Here is a 27850-nt window from a genome sequence, read left to right as displayed (position 1 = left end):
ATACCAAAGATTCATCCAAACCATAATCAAGCAAAAGTGACCACAACCTAGAACGATTAACAAAATCAAAAGCGGAACTCAAATCCATGAAACCTAAGTAAAGCGGGGACTTTTTAACAATTACATATTTGGCCATGATCAAATTCAAATTTAGACATTGTTCAACAGTGCCCACATGGCTTCTAAATCCCAATTGACTATCATGTAAAACATTATTATCTTCAGCCCAGTCCCTTATCCTTTTAAAAATTACTCTTCCAAGGACCTTTAGTGTGTTATCGATCAGTGAGATCGGGCGGTAACAGGCAGGATCCGCCCTGTCACCTTTTTTCAAAATCGGTACGATGACACTGTTCGACCAAGTTTCGGGAATGGAGCTGTCAGTCAAATTATTAAATAGGTTACATAATAAAGGGGCCCAGAAGTTGATTTCAGATTTAATCTGATCAATAGAGAGGCCATCCGGGCCGGGGGCTTTATTGCTAGCGCTCTCGAATATGGCATCCTCGACCTCAGGTAATAGAAAGCTCAGACGTTCAACTGAACTAGGTAGGGAGACAATATCTATAGAAGTGGCTGATATAGCATAGATTTTAGAAAAATGCTCTACCCACATCTCGCCAGTTATGTTGCAATTAATTGGTTGGATGTTAGAGCCAAAAGATCTGAGGGACTTGACTTCTCTCCAGAAACCTGTCATGTCTTTTAATGAAGCAGTACGTGTGAGGGTTTCCCAATGGTTAATCACTAGGGCCTCAGATCTAGTGCGTAGCACGGATTTATATTTTGATCTTAACTCTTTCACAAGTTGGGCGTCCCTGGGATGAGTTTTTAGGGCTACCCTCAGGTCCCTATTAGCCTTGGAGCAAGAGGAGTCAAACCAGCGTGGGCCACGGTCTATATTAGGCCTAGCTGGTTTAGATGACTCTCTTTTGATGGCCCCGCAAAGATTATCAAATGAAACAACCACATCGTCGCCTGAACTGGTGTGCGACAGACAGGTCTCTACTGTCTTAGGGTGTTTTTTGATGACTCTAGCTAGAATATCTTTATTATCCACCCCTTTCCATATTAGTCTTAGTCTGTCAGTGGATAATGACAGATTTTGTACCCCAGTCTCTACTCTCCCTACGGCCTTCAGGTTCTGTGGATTGTCAATGTATATTCTAAGCGGATAGTGGTCGCTATATGCGGAACAAATAACTTCTGCTTTAGAAATTATGTCGCTCAATGTTGGACAAATAAAGATATAATCTATCGTGGAGGAGCACCCCTGGCCTATATAGGTAGGTGTTAGTATGTTGTTTAGGCTGGAACCAGCAATTTCCATTGCGTTTACTAGGTCACGGGAGGCTAGATGGTTTTTCAACTCTTCACCGTTTCTACATACGGGGCTATCACGATACATGTGAGCATTAAAATCCCCTCCAATGCAAATGCCATCAAAGGGTCCATACTTCCGCCCCTCCAAAATTTCATCAATAAAATTAAACAATAGAATAAAGTTATCATTGGGACGAGAAACAAAATCATTATTATAAAAATTAATTATACATAGTTTCATCCTCTTAGTGTACTTCATAGCCATAAAACATTTACCCGGTGTAGGGATCAGTTTTGTTTGTATCCCGGATTGTATTTTAGTCCAAATAGATAAGCCCCCACTTGGACGACCCATAGGTGAGGGGGAAGCCTGTAGATTATAGCAACAGAAACCCTCCATTACGGGTGTAGTGGTGCACCAAGTCTCTTGTAACATCAAAGTGTCGCAGTTGTTACTAACCCAATCTGACCATTCTTTAATTTTCAATTTAGAGTTGAGTCCCGCTATGTTCCAGGTCACGAGAGATATATGGGAATCCTGCATTAGTCTCTGGTTCGAGGGTTTTACTCTAGTTACAGTCCGTTGTATGGGTTGTGAGACTTCCAAGATTTCAGTGATGGGTGCCACTGATGGTTCAACTGAGTTAAGCGTTGTGGGTCAGTCTAGCATATCCAAGTCTGACAGAGGGGCAAATCTATTAGACAAGTTGAGTGGGAATAGAGCTGGTTGAAATTGCATAGGGGATGGCTGGAAGTGCATTGGTGGTGGGTGGAACTGCATTACAGGTGGCCGAGATTGCATTAACGGTTGCCTATAAAAATAGCTCAAAGGCAACATAGTTGCAACAGTAGAGATAGCAGAACAGTTGCCAGTTCTGCTGAGAAGGTGTCTAACAGTTCCAGGGTTCTTAAAATTGAGAACTATACAGTCACCTTCCTTATCTTTGTGTAAGGGCCCAACCCAAAACACCCTGCGAGCCGATATGATCTCTCCTGAGATATCATATCCGACACCTTTGTGTTTAGTTAGCCAGTCTATGCATTTATTTCGCAATGGCACCCATGACTCCCCCTGTTCCTCCCTCAAAGGCGGTACTCCTGCAAGGACCAGAACAAACGGACAGGCGCCCGGTGGCAGATGTAAAGTAGGCCCTTGATGTTTAAAAGGCCTGTTTGTCCCTGCCTTCCCATTACCTTTGTTGCTAGCAGCAGTTGATCTTATTGCTGTAGTAGAATGGATCAAGTCGTTGTTATTTGTGACAGTTTTGTTAGGGATAACAGGAAGGGCAGTTTTCCTAGGCGCAGGTATTGGAACGGGTTTTAGGGGTAAGTTAGATTTTACCAAGTTCTTCCCTTCATTGTTAGGTCGGGGTAGAGTCGTGGGTGTTGATGACAATGTGTTGCTTACGGATTCAAGTTCTTTTAAGAGACGGTCAGCTCTAATTTGATCCAGGATAACAGACCCCTTTCTTTTTGCTTCTTCGTTTTTGACCAGGTTATCTAGTCTATCGAGTCTTTTAAAAACATTATTAAACTGGTTGATCATTTGTTTCTGTAGTCTATTAAAAATGGTGTCAACTATGGTATCAATTAGATTCCCATTCTGTTTCGTAAGATAATAGTTGTCTCCCATTAGTGTTGTTTGGGTCCATATCGTGTTAGAGGTCCCATTTAAATTGGCAGTGGTTGCTGTAGGGGTATCATCTTCATCCGCTAGATCTTTATCCACAATAACAGTTTGTGCCCCAGTGGGTTTTTGTTTATTCCACAGACTCTGGGGCGTGGGCTGATTTTTACTAATTAGTGGTTGCTTCCTTTTATTGGCGCTTGGCTTAGCAATGCCTCTTTTTTCCCCTCCCTGTTTATTTCCAGTTTCCACTAATCCCGGGATGGTGGCTTCATCCTGGGAAGCAATTGTAATAGTGGGAACAGTTTCAGGCGGTGAAGGTAGGGGAGAGGTTAATACCAATGCCGGTTTTGTAATGACAACAGCTGGAGATAGTGGAATACCAGGGCTATTTGGCAGTGATATTGGCTGTGTAACATTATTGGTAAAACTCATAGACATTCTCCGTTCGGTGTCAGCTATTTCATTGGAAACCAAGGTCAGTGCATTTTCGAGTAAGGACTCGAATGTTGCGGGAGGGAAAGGAAAGTCATCCTGTGTAGCAGCAATGTTGGCAGACGCCATGCTAGGAGAAGAAAGTGGGAAAGACTCACCACGGGCGGGTTGACGAGGTTAGAGGGGTGGCCCGCCCGACCACAGTCGTCCACGGACGGCCACAGACGGCCCGCCCTCTGCCCGGGCTCCGCCCGCGCGCGTCCCGCGACGCGGAGGGAGCGTCCGGTTTTTGTGGCGCCTCCGGGCGCGCAGGCAGCGTCAGGCAGCAGGAAGTGGTTGCAAAGCTCCCTGGGAGCTGTAGTCTCTAGCCGCGGGCCGCTAGTTGGAGATTGCAGCGCGGCGAGACCACAGCATGCAGGACCCAGGAGTGAGCGAGCGACCGTCACCAGGTTAGTTCTCCAAGACCCTTGGCGTGATGTGAGCCCCCGCTCCACCGAGGGAGCGTCCGGTTTTTGTGGCGCCTCCGGGCGCGCAGGCAGCGTCAGGCAGCAGGAAGTGGTTGCAAAGCTCCCTGGGAGCTGTAGTCTCTAGCCGCGGGCCGCTAGTTGGAGATTGCGGCGCGGCGAGACCACAGCATGCAGGACCCAGGAGTGAGCGAGCGACCGTCACCAGGTTAGTTCTCCAAGACCCTTGGCGTGATGTGAGCCCCCGCTCCACCGAGGGAGCGTCCGGTTTTTGTGGCGCCTCCGGGCGCGCAGGCAGCGCCAGGCAGCAGGAAGTGGTTGCAAAGCTCCCTGGGAGCTGTAGTCTCTAGCCGCGGGCCGCTAGTTGGAGATTGCGGCGCGGCGAGACCACAGCATGCAGGACCCAGGAGTGAGCGAGCGACCGTCACCAGGTTAGTTCTCCAAGACCCTTGGCGTGATGTGAGCCCCCGCTCCACCGAGGGAGCGTCCGGTTTTTGTGGCGCCTCCGGGCGCGCAGGCAGCGTCAGGCAGCAGGAAGTGGTTGCAAAGCTCCCTGGGAGCTGTAGTCTCTAGCCGCGGGCCGCTAGTTGGAGATTGCGGCACGGCGAGACCACAGCATGCAGGACCCAGGAGTGAGCGAGCGACCGTCACCAGGTTAGTTCTCCAAGACCCTTGGCGTGATGTGAGCCCCCGCTCCACCGAGGGAGCGTCCGGTTTTTGTGGCGCCTCCAGGCGCGCAGGCAGCGTCAGGCAGCAGGAAGTGGTTGCAAAGCTCCCTGGGAGCTGTAGTCTCTAGCCGCGGGCCGCTAGTTGGAGATTGCGGCGCGGCGAGACCACAGCATGCAGGACCCAGGAGTGAGCGAGCGACCGTCACCAGGTTAGTTCTCCAAGACCCTTGGCGTGATGTGAGATATGTAGTTGAACCCCCTCAAATGAAACATAGCAAAATAAATGAATGTGACATTGCCCGGGGAAGTTCATACAACGGTAGAGGGACTGTAAAAGCAAAATTCGAAAAAGCCCCCACTACATAGACGCACTCAAGGTAGTGCATGTGTAATAGGTGGTGTGGGTCAGTCTGCTCAGCATGGATACGTTTATGAAGACAGTAGGCATCTGACTGTTAAATAATGTGTGGAATAGGAAAGATGTACATAGAGCGTAAGGAAAATTTTAGATTACGTTGTTTGACACTTGACTTTGGGGTTTCATTAATTTTCCTAGGCACTAAATGTTTTCCTTTCGTAGGTCTGGATAGAGGCTGCTTTACAGGGGCAGCTCCTCCAAAAGGGCAAAGGAGCGTCACCTCACTGCTTTCTCGCAGTGGGAGAAGCAGAAACATAAAATGGTAATAAATGTCAGTTATTACTATTTTATGTTTGGTTGCGCGTGGGCGGGGCTGCTCTTCGAGCAGGGCAGGGGAAGAGTGCGCAAAGACTTTTTGGTCGGCACCCTGGGGCCTCTAAAACCACTCATGGACACTCGGCCCTTCTTCATGCAGGCTGCATTGCAGCCTGCATGGAGAACATGGCCTCCCCATAAGCCACTGACTGGGCGGCATCCCGACTAATCACTAAGGGCTAGATGTAGGTAAATAGGATTAACCGATTCTAAAATACCGAATTTTACCGATTTGGTATTTTAGAATCGGTAAATGCTTTGTAGGTAATAATTCGGTAAAAATTACCGAATCGTTAAGATTCGGTATTTACCAAATCGGTATTTACCGATTTGGTAATTGGCATTCATTCCTATGGGCCTGGAGGCCCAAAGGAATAAATGTCAATTACAGAATCGGTAATTACCAATTCGGTAAAATAGGGAAAGAGTCAAGTGTGGCAGGGTGTCACTTTGACACCCTGTTGCACCCCTGAATAGTGCTTGTGTGCACCTGTGGCACACATACATGCCCTAAGGGCATGTATGTCTGTCACATGGCACAGGTGTAAATGCACAGATTTGCATTTACAGAGGTATTTGTTATTTACCACCAACTAACAGTTGGTGGTAAATAACGAATCCTTAAAGCACAGAAGCACTCTTCAAAGTGCTTCCTACATGTCATTTACCGATTCGGTAAATACCGAATCGGTACATCCCAAATGCCCAATACCGGTCAGTAACGGCCGAAATTCGGTAATTTCGGCCGTTACCGACCGGTATTGGGCCACCTACATCTGGCCCCCAGCTGCTTGCAGTGTTGTGATTGACTTAGGGGAGCCTGGCTGCCTGCTTCTGCATTCCTGTTCCTGTGAGTGGGAGAGTAGGAGCAGAGAAGAAGTGGGACCCGACCAGCGGATAGGTACATTTAACTATTTTATTTTTTATTATTAAATTAAAACACCCACGTTCGACCTCCCGCATGTCCCTCCGCCCTCCTCCTGTGAGCCATGCCAGCCGTGACTGCTGCTTTAGCTATCTGAGAAACCACAATTCATCAATCTTTAAAAGAGATCTACAACAAGTAGAACAGGGAGAGCTTAAGCTTTGGGTCTGCATCCTTAAGCCTTTCTCTTTTATGTGTTATTAATGATTTGCCATTGTTTTGATGGGCAGCCCATCAAGGGCGTTGCATTTTGTGAATGGTGATATTGTCTCAGTTGTGATCCAGTTACATTTCGGTGTTCTTTGATGTAGTTACTTTGCTAATATAATAGCTTTCACAGTTCTGATTTATCACCTTTTATTTAGGATACGTGTGCTGTTTCGATGCCTTAACCTGTCATGAAGACATTAAATAAATATCCTTCTTTGTTCATTTGTTTTACTTTTCTGTCTTGATAGCATGTTTCTTTATTGATAGCTAGTATTGTTCACTAAATAAAGCTGCACACACACATAAGCTTTCTTAATGATGCCAGAAAAGTACTGGGCCTTTGCCAAAAGTATCCACAATATTTTGCTGTGTGCCTTTTATGTCCACTGCTTACAATGCTGACTTCATCTTCTGACCCTTTTATAGCATTATTCTTTGACGGTACAGATTATGTTTCCTACTATTGTCTGTTCAGCACAGGGGTTGTGCCCCCATTTTCCATATTGTTTTAGTCCAATATGATGCTTCCTTACTGGAATTTCTTTCCAGGATAGCTAGGGACAACAAAATACAAAGTGTACAAACGATTAACAAGCACGTACCCTAACAAAAGCCCAGGCCTCTTAGCTTTTCCAATGTGGGTTGATAAAGAACACGCCAAATGCCACTCAGTTTGTGGCTGGCACTGACTGTTTAAAATATTAATGAGTTTGAGTTTCAGCAACAGATAACATCAGTACACATCAGTGTGCACAGCTGGCAACATCCCAGGTTCAATAGTGCTGTATCTACTTTGCATATGACGGAAATAAGATTATATTTGATCTTAGTATCAACGTTACTAAACCAGTAGTGATTGTTAAATTAATGTTTTCTCTAGCAGTTATGATTCTTCATTAGACGTAAGTAAGCAAAATCTGAAACCAGGGTACTTCAACTCACATGAATATCATCCAAGGGAGTGATCATGGCTCAACAGTTAGGCTAGATAGTGGGTAGCAGCTTTCCCTAAATGTGGAATTTCTGTAACTCTGCCATTGTTGTTGGGTTTAGACAGAAGGGGCCTCATTTATGAAGCCTTGCAGCAGTTTTGCGCTTCCGATGTGTCACTTTTTGTGACACATCGGCGGCGTAAAACATGCGTCGTGTTGCGCACTATTTACAAAGTGACGCATCTAAGCAGATGCGTCACTTTGTAAACCCCTGCGCTACATTTTACCTGCGTCAGGTATAATGTATGCAAAAGGGGCGTTCACACGCAAAAAGCCTCGTAATAGTGACGCAGTGAAATCTATGAGATTTCACTGCGTCACTTTTAGGACGCTGTTGCGTCAAAATCTTCAGCCTGCCTCACAGCAGGCGTAAGACTGACGCAAGCCCTTTCACATGGGGCTTTCCCCATGTGAAAGGACGCATTGCTGGAGTTGCGTCACTTTTGTGACACACCCCAGCAATGCGTGACTTTTGCGCCTACAGATACGTCAGAAATACTGACGTATCTGTAACTCCTTGCGACATGATGCGTCATATTATAAATATGACGCATCAATCATGTCGCAGGGAAAGCGCAGTGAAAAGTGACGCATCATTGTTTTCACGCAGCGATGCGTCACTTTTCATAAATAAGGCCCCAGGAACATTTGGACATTTGATGATCGCTAGCAAAACTTAGGGTTTCCAATTTTAAAATAATGAAGAGTTGTAAAACATTTTCTTTTGGTATTTTGAGTCTAAGGACTTCTTTACTTGCTATTTTGCTATTTGTATTTTCAAAACATTCCATGCGTGAATCTGGCCCTCCTATTTACGATTACTTTTCCTTTACTTTATCTTTCTTTAGCTGGGCTGGACTGTTCCCATGAGGCACAGGGTCAGACTGATTTGCATATGGCCATGTCTGAACTGGGGTGGTGGAGTGAGCTAAAGAATGATGATGGATTAAACCCAGATCAGTTGACTGGGGGTGAGTGTTTGATTTGCTCAAACGCTCCGTCCATCAACCCCTTTGGTATCGCTTTGTTCACCTTAAGTTGGCAGAGTATGCCCAGACGTGGGTCCCTTCCTCACTTTGGCACATGATTCAAGATAGCCTGGATGATGAGGGTTATGAACCCGAAACCAGTCCCAGTATGCTTGTTTCTGGTCCAGGTAAGACATGGCTTGGCAGATCAGGCTGTAGCCATGAGGCACAGGGTCAGACTGATTTGCATAAGGCCATGTCTGAACTGGGGTGGTGGAGTGAGCTAAAGAATGATGATGGATTAAACCCAGATCAGTTGACTGGGGGTGAGTGTTTGATTTGCTCAAACACTCCGTCCATCATCTCCTTTGGTATCGCTTCGATAAATATTGAAACATCTACTTGTGCACTTTCTACTTATCTGTTTGGGTATGCACAAGTGACTAAGTGAAAGGGTTAAGATTCCTTGGGGAGTCACGGTTGTCATGTTCTGTGGTTGCATAGTACATTTGTTACCTTCTTAAATTCAGGGTTCCTTATGGTTGAAACTATGAGCTAGCTGGACTATAGACCAACATATCTTGAGGGGATGCATAGAACCAGTCTGGCACCATCCCAATGTTTATGTTGTCCAACAAACACACAGTTCCTCCTGAGAAAATAGAAGCTGTCCAACAGAGGAGTTTAGGAATTCCCACAAACATACATGGTATGGGTGTTATCAGACTCCCAAGATAAACCATGCCTTGAAAGACCCACTGCCCAGCAAGTACTCTCCTCACACTTGTGGTAGAGAAATCCACACTCTTAAACCATTTATGCCCAACTATATTTCCTTTGTGGATTCTTGGCAGGTGTAAACAAAATAAACTCTGTCTTACACTTCCATTTGAGGGAGCGTGGTATTCTGTATCTCAATCTTTGGGTATAATCATTTAATAATCCTCACCACTGGTCATATGGACCTTTGTTCGTCGACAAGGAGAAATAAGGAGCAATCATCTATACAGCATTACATCATTGAATACTTTCAGTTTAGACAATTAAGAGAATTAGTGTTAGATAAAGGGTTTTATTATCAAATCTTTTAGTCTTTCATCGCTTAGGTTAATTAGTAAAAGATCATAATTCTCAACATTTAAAATTAATATAATCCATTAATCGATGTTTGATTATAAAATAGAACAATATATTCCTTAGAATGACTGGTAAAATAGTATTAATAAAACAAGCATGTTCCTTAAAGGAACTTGCCTATTCTTAAATCAGCCAAAATAATGGGAGAAAATGTGTCAGTTCGGGTACCCTGAGAAAGTACTGATAAGCGAATCAATGCGCAAGCATAAAGCTTTTTACATTATAAGCTGGAAAGTGTTCTCAGCTCAAAGATAGAGGCAGACAGTTCAGTAAAATCTAATTAAGACAGCCTCTCATGAAAGGATTGCATCATAAACTCAAAGCCGAGTATCAAGTCAGGGAGTCTTTTTTTTTTTTTTTGGTGTCCTCATACATGCCACCAGCAGATATAACCTCTAAGTGGGATCACTCCGTGCCACTTGCACACTTAGTTTACTTGGATTCCGCCCTCGATGGAATGTGCAAAGCATACAGAGATCGCCCAGAGGCAGGATATTTCTCAGTCCAACTCCCCTTTCGACACGTTACCTGGGAGGACCAGGCCGATAACCACTAGCATAATCATTGGACTTTGGTTAACTTTCGGCCCACGTTCTTAAAGCTGACCCCACTTTGCTAGCGCTTTCGTCACCACACAGCATGTCCGACTGACTCATCATCATGACATTCCTCAGGCAATCTGCGAATTTTGAAGGTGCCACCAACTTCCACTCTCTACAAATTTCTCTCCTTGCAATTACAATTACATATAAGATAAATTGAGTGGCTGGGTTGTTTAGCACGTACCCCGAGGGGAGCCCAAAAAAGATTAATCTAGGGCAACATGTAATTGATGTTAACAAAACCTCTTCCAAAAAACCACACACCTGTCTCCAATAACTGGTGATTTGTGGACACTCAAAAAACATATGAAGATCATCAGCTGCTCCCAGCTTACACTTTGGGCAACAGTATCTCTCTGCTGATAACCTGGAGAGCTTGGCCGGAGTCCAATACACCCTGTAGGTTGTAAATAGGTGATTCCTTCTGAGGTTAGCTGGTTTGATTGTTTTTTGTGATATAACAAATGCATCAGTCCAGATTTTCCTTATCTCCTCCAGGTTACCTACTATGTCTCCACTCCAAAGGTTGGATATCTCGGACGTTAACGTGTCTTTTGCCCCAATCAGAATATTGTACCAGAAGGCAACCGCACGTCTCCAGACCCTACCTCTGTCAATAAGATCTAAGAATTGGGGCTCCTCCTGCATCCCCCAATCTTGTCTCCCCCACCATGAGGACAACTGATAAAACTTGAATCTTGTTAAGGACCCCCCAGTTAAATTAACTAATGAGTCCCAGTCCAGCAGTTGGGAGTTGGTACTAAGGTCTGCCCACTTTACTACACCTGCCTCTCTCAATGGGGTTGCCAATCTGTCTAAGAGACAATCCGGGGTACCGGGTAAGTCCCAGATTGGAGCGTGCATGTTATAGTAGAGGATTTGCGAGACTTTCTGGAGATACAACCAGGTTCTTAATGCAGCCTGCAGAATTTTCAGGCGGGCCTTTTTGTAAAATTTTTGATGTCCAAATGTGTAAAGAAAATAGTCTGGGCTGAGTGACTGGTCAGATAACATTGCCTGGAATAGGCGACCATGCGAGGAGGAGTCAAGCCTATTCGCCAAGATTCTAAAATTCTTAAGCTGGAAGGCGTAGCAGTACATCAAAAGATCTGGTAGTGCAAGGCCGCACAGCTTCAGCCCCCTTCTCAACTTCCTCCAAGCGATTCTGGGAGATTTTGTGGCCCAGATGAATGAACCGATTTTACCTTGTAGCTTGGCAATGTATTTGTGGTCAAAAGATAATGGTATGTTGTTAAAGAGGAAGGTTATTTTAGGGAGAATGGTCATTTTTATGAGATTCACTCTTCCATAGATGTTCAAAGGGAGAGTCACCCACCTTGATAGTAGCTTACTAACTTCCTTTACTACCATCTGCCAGCTGGTTTTGGCGGTATCTGCTAGTTTCTGAGTAAGTTGTATCCCTAAATACCTCATTTTTTGTTTAGCGCCCTACTGGGGGGGAACTGTTCCAACTCATTATTTCGGTCTTCTCCTTGTTTATTTTGTAACCCGACACCCTCCCAAATTCTTCAGATAGTTTAAATAATAAGGGGATCGATTCTGTAGGGTTGGTGGTATAAAGGAGAAGATCATCTGCATATAATGCGGTTTTAAGTTCAACCTCCCCCATTTTAAAGGGCAGGATGTTAGGATCTGATCTCAGGGAGCATACAAAGGGCTCGATGTAGACATCGAACAGTAGGGGAGACAGGGGACATCCCTGCCTTGTGCCTCTGGAGATGTTGAACCAGTCCGTCATGCCCCCATTGATCAAGACTCTGGCGCGAGGTTCCTTATATAGGGATTTAATTCCTTCAATAAACATGGATGGGAACCCTAGCTTAGCCATAGCCTCCCAGAGAAAAACCACAGTTTACCTGGTCGAACGCCTTAGCGGCATCTATCGCTATTATTGTTAGAGGGAGGCGCCTTTCTTCTGCGAGATCTATTGCCCCAATACCTGAAAGGTAAGTTCGTTCAGCTGTCGACCTGGTATGAAGCCTCTCTGATCATGGTGAATTATTGACTATATGACTTTTGCTAGCCTGGAGGCTAGTAACCCGGAGTAGATTTTCAAATCAGAGTTCAAAAGAGAAATCGGCCTATAGGATTCTATCTTCTGGGGGTCCTTATTTGGTTTTGCTATTAATACGATAGTAGCTTCAAGCCAGGAGGTAGGTGTATTTTCCCCTTGAAGAAGAATTCTGTTAAAAAGTGATACGAGGATGGGCAGGATTACTTCTAGGCTGTCTTCGTAAACTTCTGATGGTAGGCCATCTGGGCCTGCCGCTTTCCCCTGACTCATCTTCTTCAGTTGCGCCCTCACTTCCCCTTCTGTGATCTCACTGGTTAGTAAACTCTTAGCCTCCTCGGGTAGTTGGGGCAGGTCTATCCGGCCCAGCCATGAATCCACTGCCTCTAATTCAATGCCACTGACCTCTTGGTAAAGGTCCTTAAAGAATCCTCTCGCTTCCTTCCCGATCAGATCATCTCCTGTTAACTTAATCCCAGATACTCGATGGATTAGCAAGTCTATGTTGTTCCTACTCTTCTCTGCCCTCACTTTCCAGGCAAGAAGGGCTCCACATTTCTCCCCATACTCAAAGTTCTTCATTTTGCTGACCTCCCATCTGTCCTTGATAGCTTTATCGCTTCTTGCCTGGAATTGGGATTGGAGATCCAGAAGTTCTTTTTCTAGCCTTGGGATACATTCCCTATCCATCTGGACTGCTAACTGCAGCTCCAGTTCCTTCTTTTTGATTCCTTCGAGGTCTTGAGTTTCTCTTATCTTGAATGTTCTTCTTTTAAAAGACATCATGGAGCTCAAAATACCCCTTAAGTACGCCTTGAAGGAATACCAGACGAGTTGTTCTGTACCGGAACCTATATTGAAAAGGAAGAACTCAGATATACTTTCTTTGATCGTGGACAAAGTCTGATTTTCCAGCATGAGGGTTCTGTCCAGGGTCCATCTGACCACAGTGGGCTTAATTCTGAAGTTCAATATAAGCTCTATCACTGAATGATCAGAGATATCTAGCGGTGAATGGGTTACTGACACTAAGTCGGGGATTAAAGAACGGTCTAACAGGAAATATTCAATTCTTGAGTAGTGTTTATATTTCTTGCTGTAGAAGGTATACTCTTTAACAGCACCATACTTAACTCTCCATGCGTCTAAGATATTAAAGTCTTTCATAATATTTCTTAAAACTCGGAGGGAGTTTTATGGGGGAGAATATTTTGCTCTGGAAGTACGATCCAACATGCTATCAAAAACAAAATTAAAGTCCCCTCGTAATATTACTGGCTCATTATACTGTAGTAGACTTCCCTCCAGCTTCAGAAGGAAGTTGGAGTTATCCTCGTTGAGACCATAATAAACCGCACAGGTATATGAGGCATTATCTATTAACAAACCCGCCACTAACCATCTTCCGGACTGATCCGTGTCCCATTCCTGGACTTTTATCCCCTTTGTTGGCTCTTGTAATTATAGCTACCCCCCTTGTTACCCCCGTCTGCCCTGAACAGAGTACCTCTTCTACCCAACCTAGCTTACTAAAAACTTGTTTACAGAGCTTTGCCTCTAAATGGGTTTCTTGTAGTAAACAGACTGATGCCTCTGAATTTTGTAAAAATTCACACACCCTTGCTTGTTTTATCACGCTCCCAACTCCATTGAGGTTCCAAGAATTTTTTTTTTTACTACTCAGCCAACTAACAGCCATGATAGTCTATACAAAAAAGTGACATTCCCACCTTCCAATGTGCTGACTGACTAGCTGGTTTTTACATTATATGAGGACTTTTTATTTTTACCCTTCCCCCCTAAACCCATCCCTAACCCTCCCACAGGGAACCCTCCCATCAAAGTAGGCGCTGGTCTCGCCTATGGGGAACCCCCAGCTCCTGCGGTACTGCACACTCTTATATAACTGATGCAGGATTATCATGTGTATAAAACATTTTTTTTTTTCCCTATACCAAGTTTTTTTTAAAATACGATTATTTTATACCCGTGCTCTCTTTTTTTTCCAGATAAATTGCTAACTTGAAAGAGAAGATTCTTTACTTTACATTTATCATTAGAACAAACACTAAGGAAAGACCTTTCTTTTTTTTAATTATTCCCCTCCCCTTTACATATCTTCCATCTGATTTATATAGTTCTCTGTATTTACTGATTTCTTGTAGACTTTTGACTTTATTGTTGACGGACCACAACTTCTCAATTTAGTTCACCGCTATAACAGCTCTGCCAATCAACTGATTAATACCTTATGCCAGGCTATTTTCTCATTTTTGATAAGAGAACGTCTGCCTCCTCTGGGTGGTTACAGTTATACATTTTATTGTTCCACATAACCTTTAACAGTGCAGGAAACTTCATCTGAACCTGTGCTCCTAATGACCTGAGTTCTGGCATCCTGGAGCCTAATTCCCACTGTCTCTGGGCGGTACGACCTCCTATGTCAGAGCGGATTAAGTAAGGATTAGCTCGATGATGTAAGGAAGATCTAGAGAGGGACCTATTTAAAATCAATTCCTTTGTGCTGTAAGTTTGGAAGTTAACCAATATTTTCCTTGGGGCCTTCCGATCGGGATGTAACCTGAAGGGATCCCTGTGCACTCTCTGGATTTTTGATTCCAAATCCTGTCATAGAATGGTTGTTTTTTAACATTTTTATTGTGTTATTATGTACTTTTATGGCTTTCAAAATAATGGAAACCGAATAAAGATGATTTGATATGATTTGATTCCAAATCGATGTCTGGCCGATCCTTCAAAACGCCTTTTCGTAGGAGCTTGCACACAAAGCCCTTAATGTCCTCTACTTCCTCTCCTTCAGGAATTTTCAAAATTCGGAGGTTGTTTCTGCGTGTGTGCATCTCAAGTTTCTCTATATCCATCATTAAAGACCGATTTTGTACCTTCAAGCAACTTATATCTTTGGCGTTACCCAGTGTGGAATCAGATAGTAGAGAAACCTTAGATTCTAACACATTTGTAGGAACAGAAATGTCCTCTAATTTTGCCTCGAGGTGATCGAATCTATCATGAAGGCTCCTCTGATTACTTTCCGAGACCTCACATTTCCTCAGGAGATCCTCCCTGAGGGATTTGAATAAGGAACCGATCAATTCTCCTTCAGACTGAGTCACTGTTGAACCCTGTTGTGGTTGGGGGGCCATGGTGTCTTGAGTGGTACCCACTGAAGCCTGTGTCAATGACGGTAGTGAGAGACTAGACAGCCCGGTTGATTGCGAGGATGATTGGGAAAACGCTGGGAGACCCTGTATGGAATTTACTTCAGGCTCCGGAGACCCCGCTCTACCAGTTGTTGCTATAGTCTCTGGCTCCGCTTCCTCTTGTGCATTTTCGAGAGGTGTGTACCGATTTTCCAGCATTATTACTGCTGACTCAGGTTCGGGTTCGAGTTCAAGCTGGGGCTGTGGCTGGGACTGAGGCTGGGACTGAGACTGACACTGAGACAGAGTAACCTCATTCGCTTTTTCCTTAGGACCCGCCATGCGCTCCATAATTTTAAAGTAAGCTTCAAGCGATGGAGAGTTTCTCTGAGACTGGAGCTGACCAGTCACCTTTGATGCCCCAGCTTTCTTTACTCCTAACTGTCTCTTCCTTTTAAAAGGGGTTACAGGATATGGACCACCTCTCTCCAAGTCGTCAGCAGAGTTCAATACCCCCTTTAACTTCAAGTCTTGCTTGGACCTAAGTTGATATCTGTTTCGATTGAATACAGGTTGTTTCCCCGAGGTCTCACTTAGACCCTCAGCTGATTGAATGGGGACTACTTTAGAACAAGGCTCCACAACCCCACTATGGAAAATGATGTCCCACTCTTTGTACCAGGTAAAGGCTGGGCTGATTTAACAGATGACACCAGTTGCACATCCATACAGCCCCCCCTTTTTAAAACCGCCTAACCGGTGTTTAAGATGTTGACTCCGCTTGCTGTTTGCTCAGATATTTTTACCTGGAACCGGTAGACAGGTCCACGAAACTGAATAGAGAAGAGTGCGGCTTGTGCACGACACCACAACCTCACCCGCCGCTCGCCGACGGAGAACGCCGGCTTCGCTGATCCCGCTGAATCCGCTCCTGACGCTGGCCAAGGGGAGGATCGACTACTGCTGGGCTCGGCTCTTCCCACGACTCCACATGCCATGCGTCTTCAGGGTCCTAGCACCTCCGAGCGCTGTAGTCGGCTCTCCTGTCGTAACGACACAAGAGCAATACGTGTCTGAAAACAGCCCAAAGGGGGAAAAAAACCAAAACCTGATTATCTCACCGTATAGGGAGATCAAAAACCGCGTCCTGCTTTCGCTTTCATTCTCTGCAGTACCGCTGAGCTACGGAGCTCCGCGACGAGCGTTAGCCTGCCGCCGCCATGTTCCCCCCGGTCTCCACCAAGTCAGGGAGTCTTGTGAAGGAATTTGCTAGCTACTCTAGGGAAATGCTCTAATATAAACACACAGGGGCAGATCTACAAGGAAGTGCCGCAGCGTGGCACCGCAAGCCCATTGGCTGCGCCACACTGCGGCACTTCCGAAGCACAGGGATTATACTTATTTACGAGAATATGTCGCATCTCTGTACTTCCCCCTGTGCTGGCGCACAAGTTGCAGCCATGCGCTGGTGCAGGAACCCTTGCACCATGGTGCAAGGATGCCTGAATCGTGGGGAGATTGTTTTTGTGCAGGAAGGGGTACCTTCCGGCACAAAAACAATCACAACAGGCATTTTCCTCTTTCAATGCGTGCTGTAGAATGCAGCACGCATTGAAAGAGGAAAAAACAAGGAGAAATGTTTTTTGCGCCTCACTACGCCACCTCTAGGGTGGCGTAGCATTCAGATGCATCTCCAGATTTACGATTTCTCGTAAATCTGGAGATGTGTCTTGTTCTATGGGTGTTGCATGGGAATACCCACAGCAACACCCATGGAACGCCCCTTCAATGCAAAGTGCTGCGTGTGAAGGGGCCGTATTTACAAGGAGAGTAAAAGTCATGCAGGGTGGCTTTTCCTCTCCTTGTAAATATGGAGGAGCCCCATGCGCCACCAGTACGTCACAAAAAGTGATGTACTGGTGCCGCAGGGGGCTTGTAAATCTGCCCCACCATGTTCTATATTGTAAGATTATTTTTGTTTGTCTTCGGAGTCCTCCTGGAGAATTTCAGTAAGCTCCTGGTAATAGGCAAACTCCCTATGATATAGCAATAAAAACGTTTTGAATTAAAACTATTTTTAACCTGTGCAAAATCATGTAAGGTGGAGATGGTTTCAATGTCAAATGAAGGTTGGAATAAATTTACATTTCTGCATGATTTACATGATTTAACCCTTATCACGCCAACAATGCAATGTGAGCAATGGCAAGGATGCCTGGAGGTGGTAAAATGTCCTTATTAGGAATAAATGTCTGGCTCAACCTCAGCCTCAGTGTGATGGCTTCTTACAGACTGCTCTGGATGATCCGTGGTCTGAAGGATTGACAGCTCCTTTCAAGCAATAGACTGGTGTTTCAAATGTTAGACACAGAAATCTGCTTTATGATTATGGTAAAATGTGAGAAAAATCTCTGCAACGTGGCCATTTCCCACTGTGTGCAAAATTACGACTGGCCAACTGCATTGAACAATAGGACAATGGTTAGAGCATTTTGTCATATTGTTCCAGGTTGCCCTTATTATTTGCCCTCTAAAGATGCCCTAACATGATCCCCTTAGTTGTCAGGAACATGAAGCCTGAGGTTGTTCAGTGATCCCAGATCTCACAACAGGGTTCTGTTATTAAACTGCGATCATGGAAGGACAAAAACATTGTAGCTTGATGCTTTTAATAATCATGCAGGTGTTTTAATTAACTGGATCACTTTTCTTCTTCACAGTGATGAACGCCTGAGTCTCAGAGCCACAGGTTTGAACATATGAACTGTAGATTGCACACATGTATCCTCGGATAGCACATGTGGACATATCTTTTTTAAACTTTACAAATCTTTATGCATTGTTTTAGTGCTGTTAAATATCTTTTTTTTAATTAACGTATGCTTACACATTCTAAAATGTAACCCACCTGTTTCAAACTCCTGGAAATCTTCTTCGATTCAGCAATCATAAATAATTGAGCTAAACTCCAGTTTCTTAAACATGCTTAAATGGCTGGCATGTTGGCCAGTTTATAACAATACCAACTGCAATTCCTTAGGTCTGTTTTCCTGTCTGGTTAGAAAGAGTTATATGAAATGCATAGGATCTATACAGAGAGAGGGTGAAAAGCAAAAGATCAGTCAACCTCAGCCATTGGCTGGTGTAAATGCCAGTTAACAGTCATTGGTTGATTGCTCTGCTTCAAGGTGTGTATAGTTTCACAAATGCACTAGCATATGGTTGTTTCAGTGTTTTGCAGAAACACAGCTTGAAGGACATACTCTTGTTTAGGTCTTGAATAAATGGCTAACTGCGGTGTTGTACAGTATTGCAATGTGTGTCACTATTGCTACCTTTGTACACTATGTACTTCTTACCACTGAGTAATCTAGTGGAATTTGGAATTTATGATGTAATGGAATGTTATGAGGGAGATCTGGGACAGTTGGAGGGAAAAGCATCCAGGAGTAGCTGTGTCCTTGTGCTCTCCGGGGTATGGTGCCAGGATTTTGTTGAGAATAAATAATAATGACTCTCGTTGCATGGATTCAACTCTATTAATCTGGCAACCAGCTGTCCTGCCGCCTGAACCCATCGTGGGTCAAGAGAATCTTGTATTTCAATAGAAAGAGAATACATGCTTGAGCATAGAAAAGAAAAGAAAGAAAATAAGGTATTAGCGAATACATTTATTTAAATACGTTGGAGTAATTTACAGAAATAATCCTCATATGATATGGGTTTCTTTTTTTTTAATGGCCATGTTCCAGTAGGTTCGGTTAATCTTTTATATCCAGCATCTGCCAGGGAAAACAACCTCGTCACAATTTGAGGATTTTTTACAATGTGACGCATTGTCATAGCCTAACATTTATGAATTTTCACTACCACTCATCGTATCTCTTCCCTCTTCTCTTCCACAAATACTCATATCACCATCCATACCTGCATTATTTTCAAGCAATCATTCTTGATTTGACCATGGGACATTAATTACCTTACCATGGTTACAAATAGAGATGCATCCCATAGGCCAAACCCTTCCATCATTCAGAAGTACAGAATTACATTTTATTTTTACATGTAAAGAGTGTGAATACTTGCCATTACCTTTCCTCGAAAAAACACGTAATTAACTTTAACAATATCTTCAGCAGGAAAATGGACTTCCTTACAACCATGCGCTTATTATAATACGATTTTTACATTTTTTGAGCATGTACTATTTTCTCTTTTATGACAGATGGTGATAAATCAATTTTGGATTCTGGCATCCACCCCAAGGTATCCTTGGATAAAGGGGTTACCCCCATTTCAGTTCCAATGGACTATCTAGTAGAGACTCATAGAGTAATCCTATATGCCCACACAATACGCAACAGTTCCATTCTGCAGTTCATATTCCCATTATTGGCAACCTGAATAGTACCTTACACTACTTTGTTGAAATGCTTATCTGCACCATTACCAGCTGGATGATATATTTTTACATAGTTCTGTGTTTAATGCCATTCCAATTTAGGAATTATTTAAAGATATCCATTGTAAATGTAAACCATTGTCACTTACCAAGATTTTAGAAAGACTTTCTCTTAAAAATATAATGTCTAAAAACTGAACAACTGCTTTGGAATCAGCCCTTGCTACCGCTTCAATCTCTGACAATTTGGAAACATTCATAACAACCAAGGATATATTTTGACTCAACCTTCTCCATGACAGGACTCATTATTTCTGCACCAACTCTTACCCAGGGTATGCTGTGACTGTCAGTAGGGCAACAGGGTGGATTACAAATGATTCTAGATTTATCTGACACTGATCTTCCTCTCAATCTTTACATCCAACCCCGGCCACTAGTATACATTTTTATCCTTCTCTTAGTTTTTCGAATGCCAAGATGGCCCTCATGACAAATGTTTAGAAGTGTATCTCACAGACCCATACTTCCAGATAGTAATTAATATTGTCTAAGATAATTATTGTAAACAGCGGTCTACTTAGAATAATTATAGACTTTTTGCATCCAACCTGTTTACCGCGGTGAACATTCCGCCGCGGTGCTCGCCTTCTGAAGGGTGAGCGGGGCTGCGTCTGCCAATGGTCGTTCGCAGCACCAGGGAGTGAGTGCTCCCGTCGGCCAAAGCACGGAACGGGTTAAAGGAATTGTGTGCCTAATACTATATTGCTGAAAATTAAACTACAATTTATGATATTGATCCTGATTACGAGCCTGATTTAGATCTTGGTGGACTTGTTACTCCATCCTGTTACTCCGTCACAGCAGTGACCGATATTCTATCCACTGAAATATAAAACAAATAGGATATAATGGGATTTATATTTCGTCGGATGGGATAGCCGTCACCGTTGTGACAGAGTATCCTGTCCTCCAAGATCTAAATCTGGCCCTCAGTCTCGATGAGTACAGGTTTATAGGAATAGTTAACATCTTTCACTCCAGGTCAATCGGCAAATCGATTGTTCTAGGCAGTGATGTGTGTACTTTCAATTCAATAAACAATGCATCCAGTTATCAATGTCACTTTTGGGAAGTGTGTACACTAAGAGTTTTTTTCAATCTGGTCGATTTCACTGATAAAATATCATTTAAAAGCCATCTTTCACACTTTATTGGATGAACTTTCTGTATTTAAACATTGTATCCCACTTCTGTAATGCAGGGCATCACAATTGGACCACTTGTTAAATATCTCGACGTTAAAAAGACTAGCAAAAAACAGTCGGTTAATGAAGAAATTCACATTCGGGTACGTGACTTCTGTGAATTTGTCAAACGTTTTTGCTCATGTTATGTAGTGTCAATGTTTATAGTCAAAGTTTTATCACCACAATGAACTGAAATGATATGCTTATGTGAAATATGCCACCAGTCAAAATGTGTCAGAATAAAATTGACAATCTAAGAAATGTCTCAGTAGCAAAAGTATAAAATGTCTATGCGCACATTGTTTGTGACTTATTTCCACATGTACTACCTTAATTGAAAGAAAGTGAATCCATCTCGATTGAACATTTAAATCTATGAAAATGAATTACAAAATAAATAAAAAATATGTTTAAATATTTTCAGCTCAAGTTGTAAGTGTAAAAACAACCCGCATTAGGCCAATGACAATATGCAGCTGCAGCAAAAGAATTAAAATGGGTCAGATTCACAAAAAAGTGACATACTTGCACAGACACACTTTTTAAAGCTATACCTGGAAAGTCAAGTGCCTTGTTTGTGAAGAACCATTTCCCCAAAGCAGAATGTTGCACTGTGAGAAATCCGGCTGTGTAGGTTGCCAGGCAATCGGTGGGCGTCCCACACGGGAAACAACCTTTACAACGCAACTTTTACAACGCACTACCATTACAACAAAACTTTTACAACGCAAGATCCATTACAACGCATGTCATTACAACACAGTCATTACAACGCATACCATTACAATGCATACCATTACAATGCATAGTACCCTTACACTATCCAACACTTACCCTACTGTTGCACCACCCGGAGTTAGAATAGTAATTTTTGCCCCTACACTATCCAACACTTACCCTACTGTTGCACCCCCTGGAGTTAGAATAGTAATGTTTACCCCTACACTATCCAACACTTACCCTACTGTTGCACCCCCTTGAGTTAGAATAGTAATTTTTACCCCTATACTATCAAATACTTACGAAACATGCGTTGTAATGGTGTGTGTTGCAATGGTATGCGTTGTAATGGTATGCATCGTAAAGGTAGTATGCGTTGTAATGGAATGTGTTGTAATGTTAGTTTTTTGGAAATTCGTTGTAATGGCATGCGTTGTAATGGAATGCGTTGTATAGGATGTTGCGTTGTAAAAAATTTGTTGTAAAGGCATGCGTTGTAATGTTATACAACCGTCTCAAACACTTTCAGTACCCTCACAAAATCTCAGGGAATATATTTCTCCCAGTGATGGGAGCTCTGTTGAGGTTGTGTCGCTACTTCAAACAGCTCCCAGGTCAACTTTTAGTGTTGTTTGGGTGCCCTTTTCTGTCTGGAGATCCGTGCGAAAACATACACATTTTAGCACTGGAGTCATATGGGATACGTAGGTGGCCCTCTATTTCTGCCATGTATCAAGTTTTTAATCCTCTGATGGGAACTCTCACTCTCCTCTGGTAGAACACAGCACACTTCACTGCTGGGATAGTACAGCAGTGCTAGAGACACGTACTTTCACAACTTCGTCTGTCTCTTGGTACTCTGGGGCATATATACAAGCCTTCACCAGCTCTGGAGCATCACTTTTTTTTTAAGCTCAGCCCTATTTTCAGTATTTACAAGGTGGTGCTAGAGACATGTACTCTTACAACTTCTCTTTTCTATTGGCACTCTAGGGCATATTTGCAAGCCTTCACCACTACTAGAGCATCACTTTTTGATGCTCTGGTGGAGCAGTGCCCTTTGCCGTATTTACAAGGTGGTGCAAGCCACTTTGTGTGGCTTAACACCACCTTGTAAATATGCCCCTTTCTGATGCAGTCTTCTGCTGCAAAGAGGCATGCAATGGATGTTGCACCGCAACACCCATTTATTTTTGACAATGCCCCAGATTTACAAGGCTTAGGCAGCGCCAAAAAATGAATGCAATGGAATACCAGGCGTTAGAATGGCGATACGAGGAGAAATGATCATTATTTCCTCGTTTTTTGCTCTTTTCATGTGAAGGTGCAAATTGGCATTATTGCTTGCTTATTGATTGCTTGTGTGCAGGAAGGTGTCTCCTCCTGCACATGAACAATCATCCCTGCAGCACAGGCCCCCTTGTAATATAGTTGCCGAGTGCCTGCTGTGGCGATAGGCAGCTTTTTTACGCCAGCGCGAGGGGAAACAAAGGGGTGTGCTGCATTGTTGTGAAAATAGCTCATACCTACTTTTAGAAAGTTTTCGAGCACAGCGCTGCCAAATTTGCCACTGCTCCTTGCTCCTACATTTTATTGCATAAATGCCCCACTATTTTCAGATGGATGAGGGTAGACCACAGTCTCCAGCACTTCCCGTGCAGCTGTTCCTAGGTGTGGGGAGCAAAAGAAGAGCATAGTCTGCACTACTTGTGCGCAGGTGTCAAGCTGAGTCTGACAATAGTCCTTCACACTCAGCCTGCCCTTGCATGTTCACATGTACTAACATGCAATTTGCACAAAGCTCATTTTCCTACATATAACCCTAAGTACACTTTTGTATCATAGCATACCAGTGCTGCTGTGTAATGAAACACCAGCTTCTTTCCGGAGGAACACCTTCCGCTATGCCCCATGCAGGGCCAGACTGGGAACCCAGAGCAGGCTTGGCCCCTTGAGGCTGGAAACGCTTGTTTGTTGCGTTTTGTTACTGGGGCTGATATTCCAGCACCACTGCAAAACTGCCCCCAGCATCAAAATCAGCACCCATCACTGTAAATCCGGCCCCCACCCTTCCAGCCTCCCGGGGAAATGCCTGATGCATGTTACGGCTAATCTGGCCATGGCCCCATTAAGTTTGGATATTTTATTTCCATCCCTTGCCTGTGAAATTCTTCATCCTTTTCTGGGTATGAAAAGATTACAATAGAGATTGTGATTACTCACAAACTTTCATGTTTATTAGTAGTATTCGCAAACTTTCAATGCAAATCAAGCCACCATTACTTCCATCTCTTAGCAGGAGATTTACTCCTGCAGTAAGGTTGCACAAGGGTAAATGGATGTATGTTTGTGCTTCACTTTTGCGAATTGCTTGCAGGCACTGATCTAGCCATTTGTGCCCAATGGCATTTTATGTATACAACTGACTTTTTGAACCGGTCCACCAATCACTGCTTTACACTGAAAAAGATTTTAGAATCCAGTGGATTTTTTACTTCTCAGTGCAGCAATTCACTATGAGCAGTGCTTATTGTGTGTCCACCGGCACTTATTTCTCAGGGTCGGGTCTATATGTGATATCAGCTCACTAACATCACACTGTCTCCCGGTGAAGAGCTGATGTTGCATGTAAATCCATTCCTGCCTGGGTTCAGTGTTGCCTGATTGCGATTGGTGCATAAGATATTTACATTTGGACGCTGCCCGTCTTAGAAAACCTACAGACAGCTTGTTCCTGGGAGAGAGTGAGCAACACGGACCTTCTGTGGCTTGATTACTTCATTCAGAAAACGGGCCAACTTTAACTGCCGGCCTGAACTGAGGCCAGTGACCGGCCGCTTCCCTCCCTGTGGTCTGCATAGCCAGACCTACACGCGCAAAATAATGTGAGCCGCCCTGATACCTGCAAGCTTCTGAAGCCTGACACCACGCCTTAAGTCCTGCTCTGCGCCTATTGCAGGTGTGAACACGACATACCTACGCCACGGCAACCTTTGTGCCCGCGTGCAGAATCTGTTTCCCAGTCCCTGTCCTGAAGAGAACCTTGAATACTTAGGTTCGAAACGCGTCGACAATACCACCCTGTGGCTACAACAAAGGGTGCCGCTAGGATGTAAATCATACCACCACTCTGTATCCTAGCCTTGCAACCCTATTTAACATTACACCACAGGCTTTCGTTGACAGGCAGGCTTGTTTTTGATCTCAACCCCGCCTGTCACTTGGTTTTTTCAATCTCTAGGACTGGTTCCCGTTTGTTCGCTTATGGATTAATCTCTGCACTGTATATAATTGCAATTTATTTGAATTATTATACATTTGTGATTGTCTTTTGGTGTGTCTAACCAATCTTTTGTTTGATTCTTTGTTGTAAATTTGTAAATGTGTGCATTTGTAGATACTGTATATATGAACCTTTTGAATTGACAGTGGTTTTGTTTGTGCTTGTGTTTCAAAAAATTGCTGATAAATGTAAAAAAGAAAAATAAACTTGTTTGGAAAATTAAATCCAGTGGTCACACGGTACAGATTGACTGTGTGTCTGGGGAATTGTTTCACGAATAATCCTGTCCAGCCACCCTGTTCTGTTTTTCCTATTGTTGAGATCCGGGTTGGTCAGATGTAGGATCCAATACCTTTACTGTTTCACACGTCTTAGAAAACGGCACACGGATGGCACACATCCCCTGCCAGCCTCAGCATAACAGCAATCTTAGTAGCGCTAGTGCGCTACCAATGACTGCTTGAAAATGGATTTCAAGCCCACCCTGTTCCTCCTTGATGGCGTTGAATCGTCAAGTGTTGCCTCCCGAGTCGGACCGATGCAGAGCTGTGTCCCCACTTTTCACTACCTCAGCATATTGCGCAGCTTCAGCGTTTAGTCGACTGAACAGGCAAGCAGCGTGTCACGTAGCAGCAGGCCGCTGTTTTAAACCAAATTTCAGTAAGTAAGTAATGTTTTCATTTTCGTAACAGGCACTAACTGTAGCACTCATTTTTCAGTATTCTGAAAATAAAAGCATTTTCGGAAAGAGAGCAGGGCAGGCTGGGGGTGGAGATGGCCCTCTTTACTTCTCTGGGATTAGGAATGCCCACAATCTGTCTCCCACTTAAAGAGCCACAAAGTATTCAGTGAAGCCCACACTGTGAAGCGTTACACAAAACGTGAAACAGCAGTGTCTGACTGGGATCGATAAAGAATTGCCCACTGATGAGCACAGAGCAGGCAAACTGTACATGGGGTTTTCAAACTCCAGTGCCTGCTTGCTGCTCGTCCCCTTTCTTGAGGTTAATTTGAAGAGTTGTGTACCCCTTTTTCTCCTAATGTACATTGCGCTCCGTCCTCTCTGTCTGCTTTTCCTTCTGTCATCCAGAGGCCCCAGGGGAAAATATGACGGCTTCCCTACAGCCAGCTCCTCTGAAAAGCTAGAAGAGCTGGGAAAGAGTCCACCAGGGCATTACACCTCCTGTCATACAACTCAGTACAGAAAAAGGCATGAAGTGCAATCAAGAATATGCAGAATTTATGGTCGGACTGGGAGAGAAAATATGCGCAGGCACCAAAGTAAAAGTTCCCCTCATTAGTAAATTAGTCAGCTAGAAAAGAAACCAATGTTTGCAAATTGAGGCACGTTTGAACTTGTAAAGAAGTACTTTCAAGATATGGAAGTTCTTGTGAATTTGAGCGTGCTATAGATAATGTTTGGTTCAATACCAGGGAAATCAACAGTAAATTCCAGCCCAGTATATCATAAAACACGCCCAAAAACAGCCCCAAAAAATGGCCCATACTCTGACGTTGCAGAGCAGCCCAGCACTACCTGATTGCCCAATAGGCCTGTCCGAGCCGGGCAGCCTTGGCATTCTGATTCTGCATGCTCACATTCAGTAGCACCGACCATTCTCTTCTTAGTAAAACTTTGAGCCCATGCACTTATACTTTTACAAGTTAAGCACTGACTATGAGGCTGGATTATTATTATTCATTACTACGTTTTCAGGGATTGGGGAGATTGATATTTTATACAAAGTACTTGTTCAGAATAAGTTATGGATTTGTAGGTGCAGCTCTATCTTATCCCGAATTTGAATGTTGTTAGTCTGTTTTAAATTGTGGCACAAAAATCTGTGTTGTAAGCCTGCTTTCATTGCCCTATGCTATCTCTGTAAAAGGTCATTACAAATTTCAAATAATCAACCTTCTAATATTTAAAAAAAAAAAAAAAAATTAATACATATACAGGTATGATGTGATTTACATTTTCTGTAATTCATATATGTTTTGGTAATCTATATATAAAATAAGTAAGTATCAATTTTCTAGAGCGCGCAAAATCCGGAATGTCTTAGGGCTAACCAAACCTCTGAAACCGCTGTAGAAAAGCAACTAACGTACTTGACAGTGAGAGTGAAGAGCCAAGTTTCCTAAAAAGGATGAGGCTCTGTTGGGATCTTAAATATAAATGCAGAGGTTTCCACAATTTGCTGCAGAGATAGGAGGAGCTCCTGCCCCCCTTTCCCCTCCCCCCCAACTGGATATTTTTATTTTGGGAGTCGTCACCAGATAAGAAAGAGAGGACCCTTTTACTCGCCGTGGAGAGTACCAGGTAAAATGTTTCTGAAGATAAAGCGTTCCGGTGCCATGCACGGCTTTGTGTATCATGCAAAGCGCCTTAACTTGACCCTTTCGGTCATTGGCAACCAATGCATTCCCTGAATTTTCTTAGAAACAGAGCAGAATTTGGGCAACTTTACAAGAAAACATGTCGCTGCATTTTGCAAACTTTGCAGCTTGGATTGATAACATTTATTTATCCCTAAATCGAGGGCATTACAGTAGTAGTACAAGTACAAGCATACGGTCAAACACATCCATCTTTTGCAGGCCAGTGGAAGTAAAAGAATAAAACCATTTTAAGCAGCTTGATTGTATAAAAGCAGGAAGATGTTATTCGGTTTATCTGCTCTGAAAAATTCAGCTGTTGAAAATGATACCTAGGTTTTTTACCTTTACGACAGGGAGAGGTAGTGGGCCAAAGTTCTCAGGTTGTTTCAAGCTGCTATATTTTTCCCTCCAGACTAATAACTTATTTCTTATCAATATCCCGACTACCATTCCACATTTTTCAATGTCTCTTTTATTCTACGAAGATGAGACATATCTCATTATTCAAAATTATTTTAGGTTAAGAAAACATAAAC

At 43.5% G+C, this 27850-nt stretch overlaps 1 protein-coding gene across 1 annotated transcript in view; it reads left to right on the top strand.

Annotated features, from left to right (window-relative positions):
* The window catches only part of LOC144773862 (sodium/hydrogen exchanger 4-like), a 513028-nt gene that overhangs the window by 225197 nt on the left and 259981 nt on the right, over positions 1-27850 (top strand). Inside the window, exon 6 of the mRNA XM_078658947.1 lies at positions 20944-21030. Within this exon, the coding sequence (XP_078515073.1) occupies positions 20944-21030 (87 nt within the window). The remainder of the gene's footprint in view (positions 1-20943; positions 21031-27850) is intronic.

Source organism: Lissotriton helveticus, chromosome 8 (genome assembly GCF_964261635.1).
Source record: "Lissotriton helveticus chromosome 8, aLisHel1.1, whole genome shotgun sequence".
NCBI lineage: Eukaryota > Metazoa > Chordata > Amphibia > Caudata > Salamandridae > Lissotriton > Lissotriton helveticus.
The sequence above is the reverse complement of the archived record's forward strand: the minus strand, read 5'-3'. Positions and strand labels throughout refer to the sequence as shown.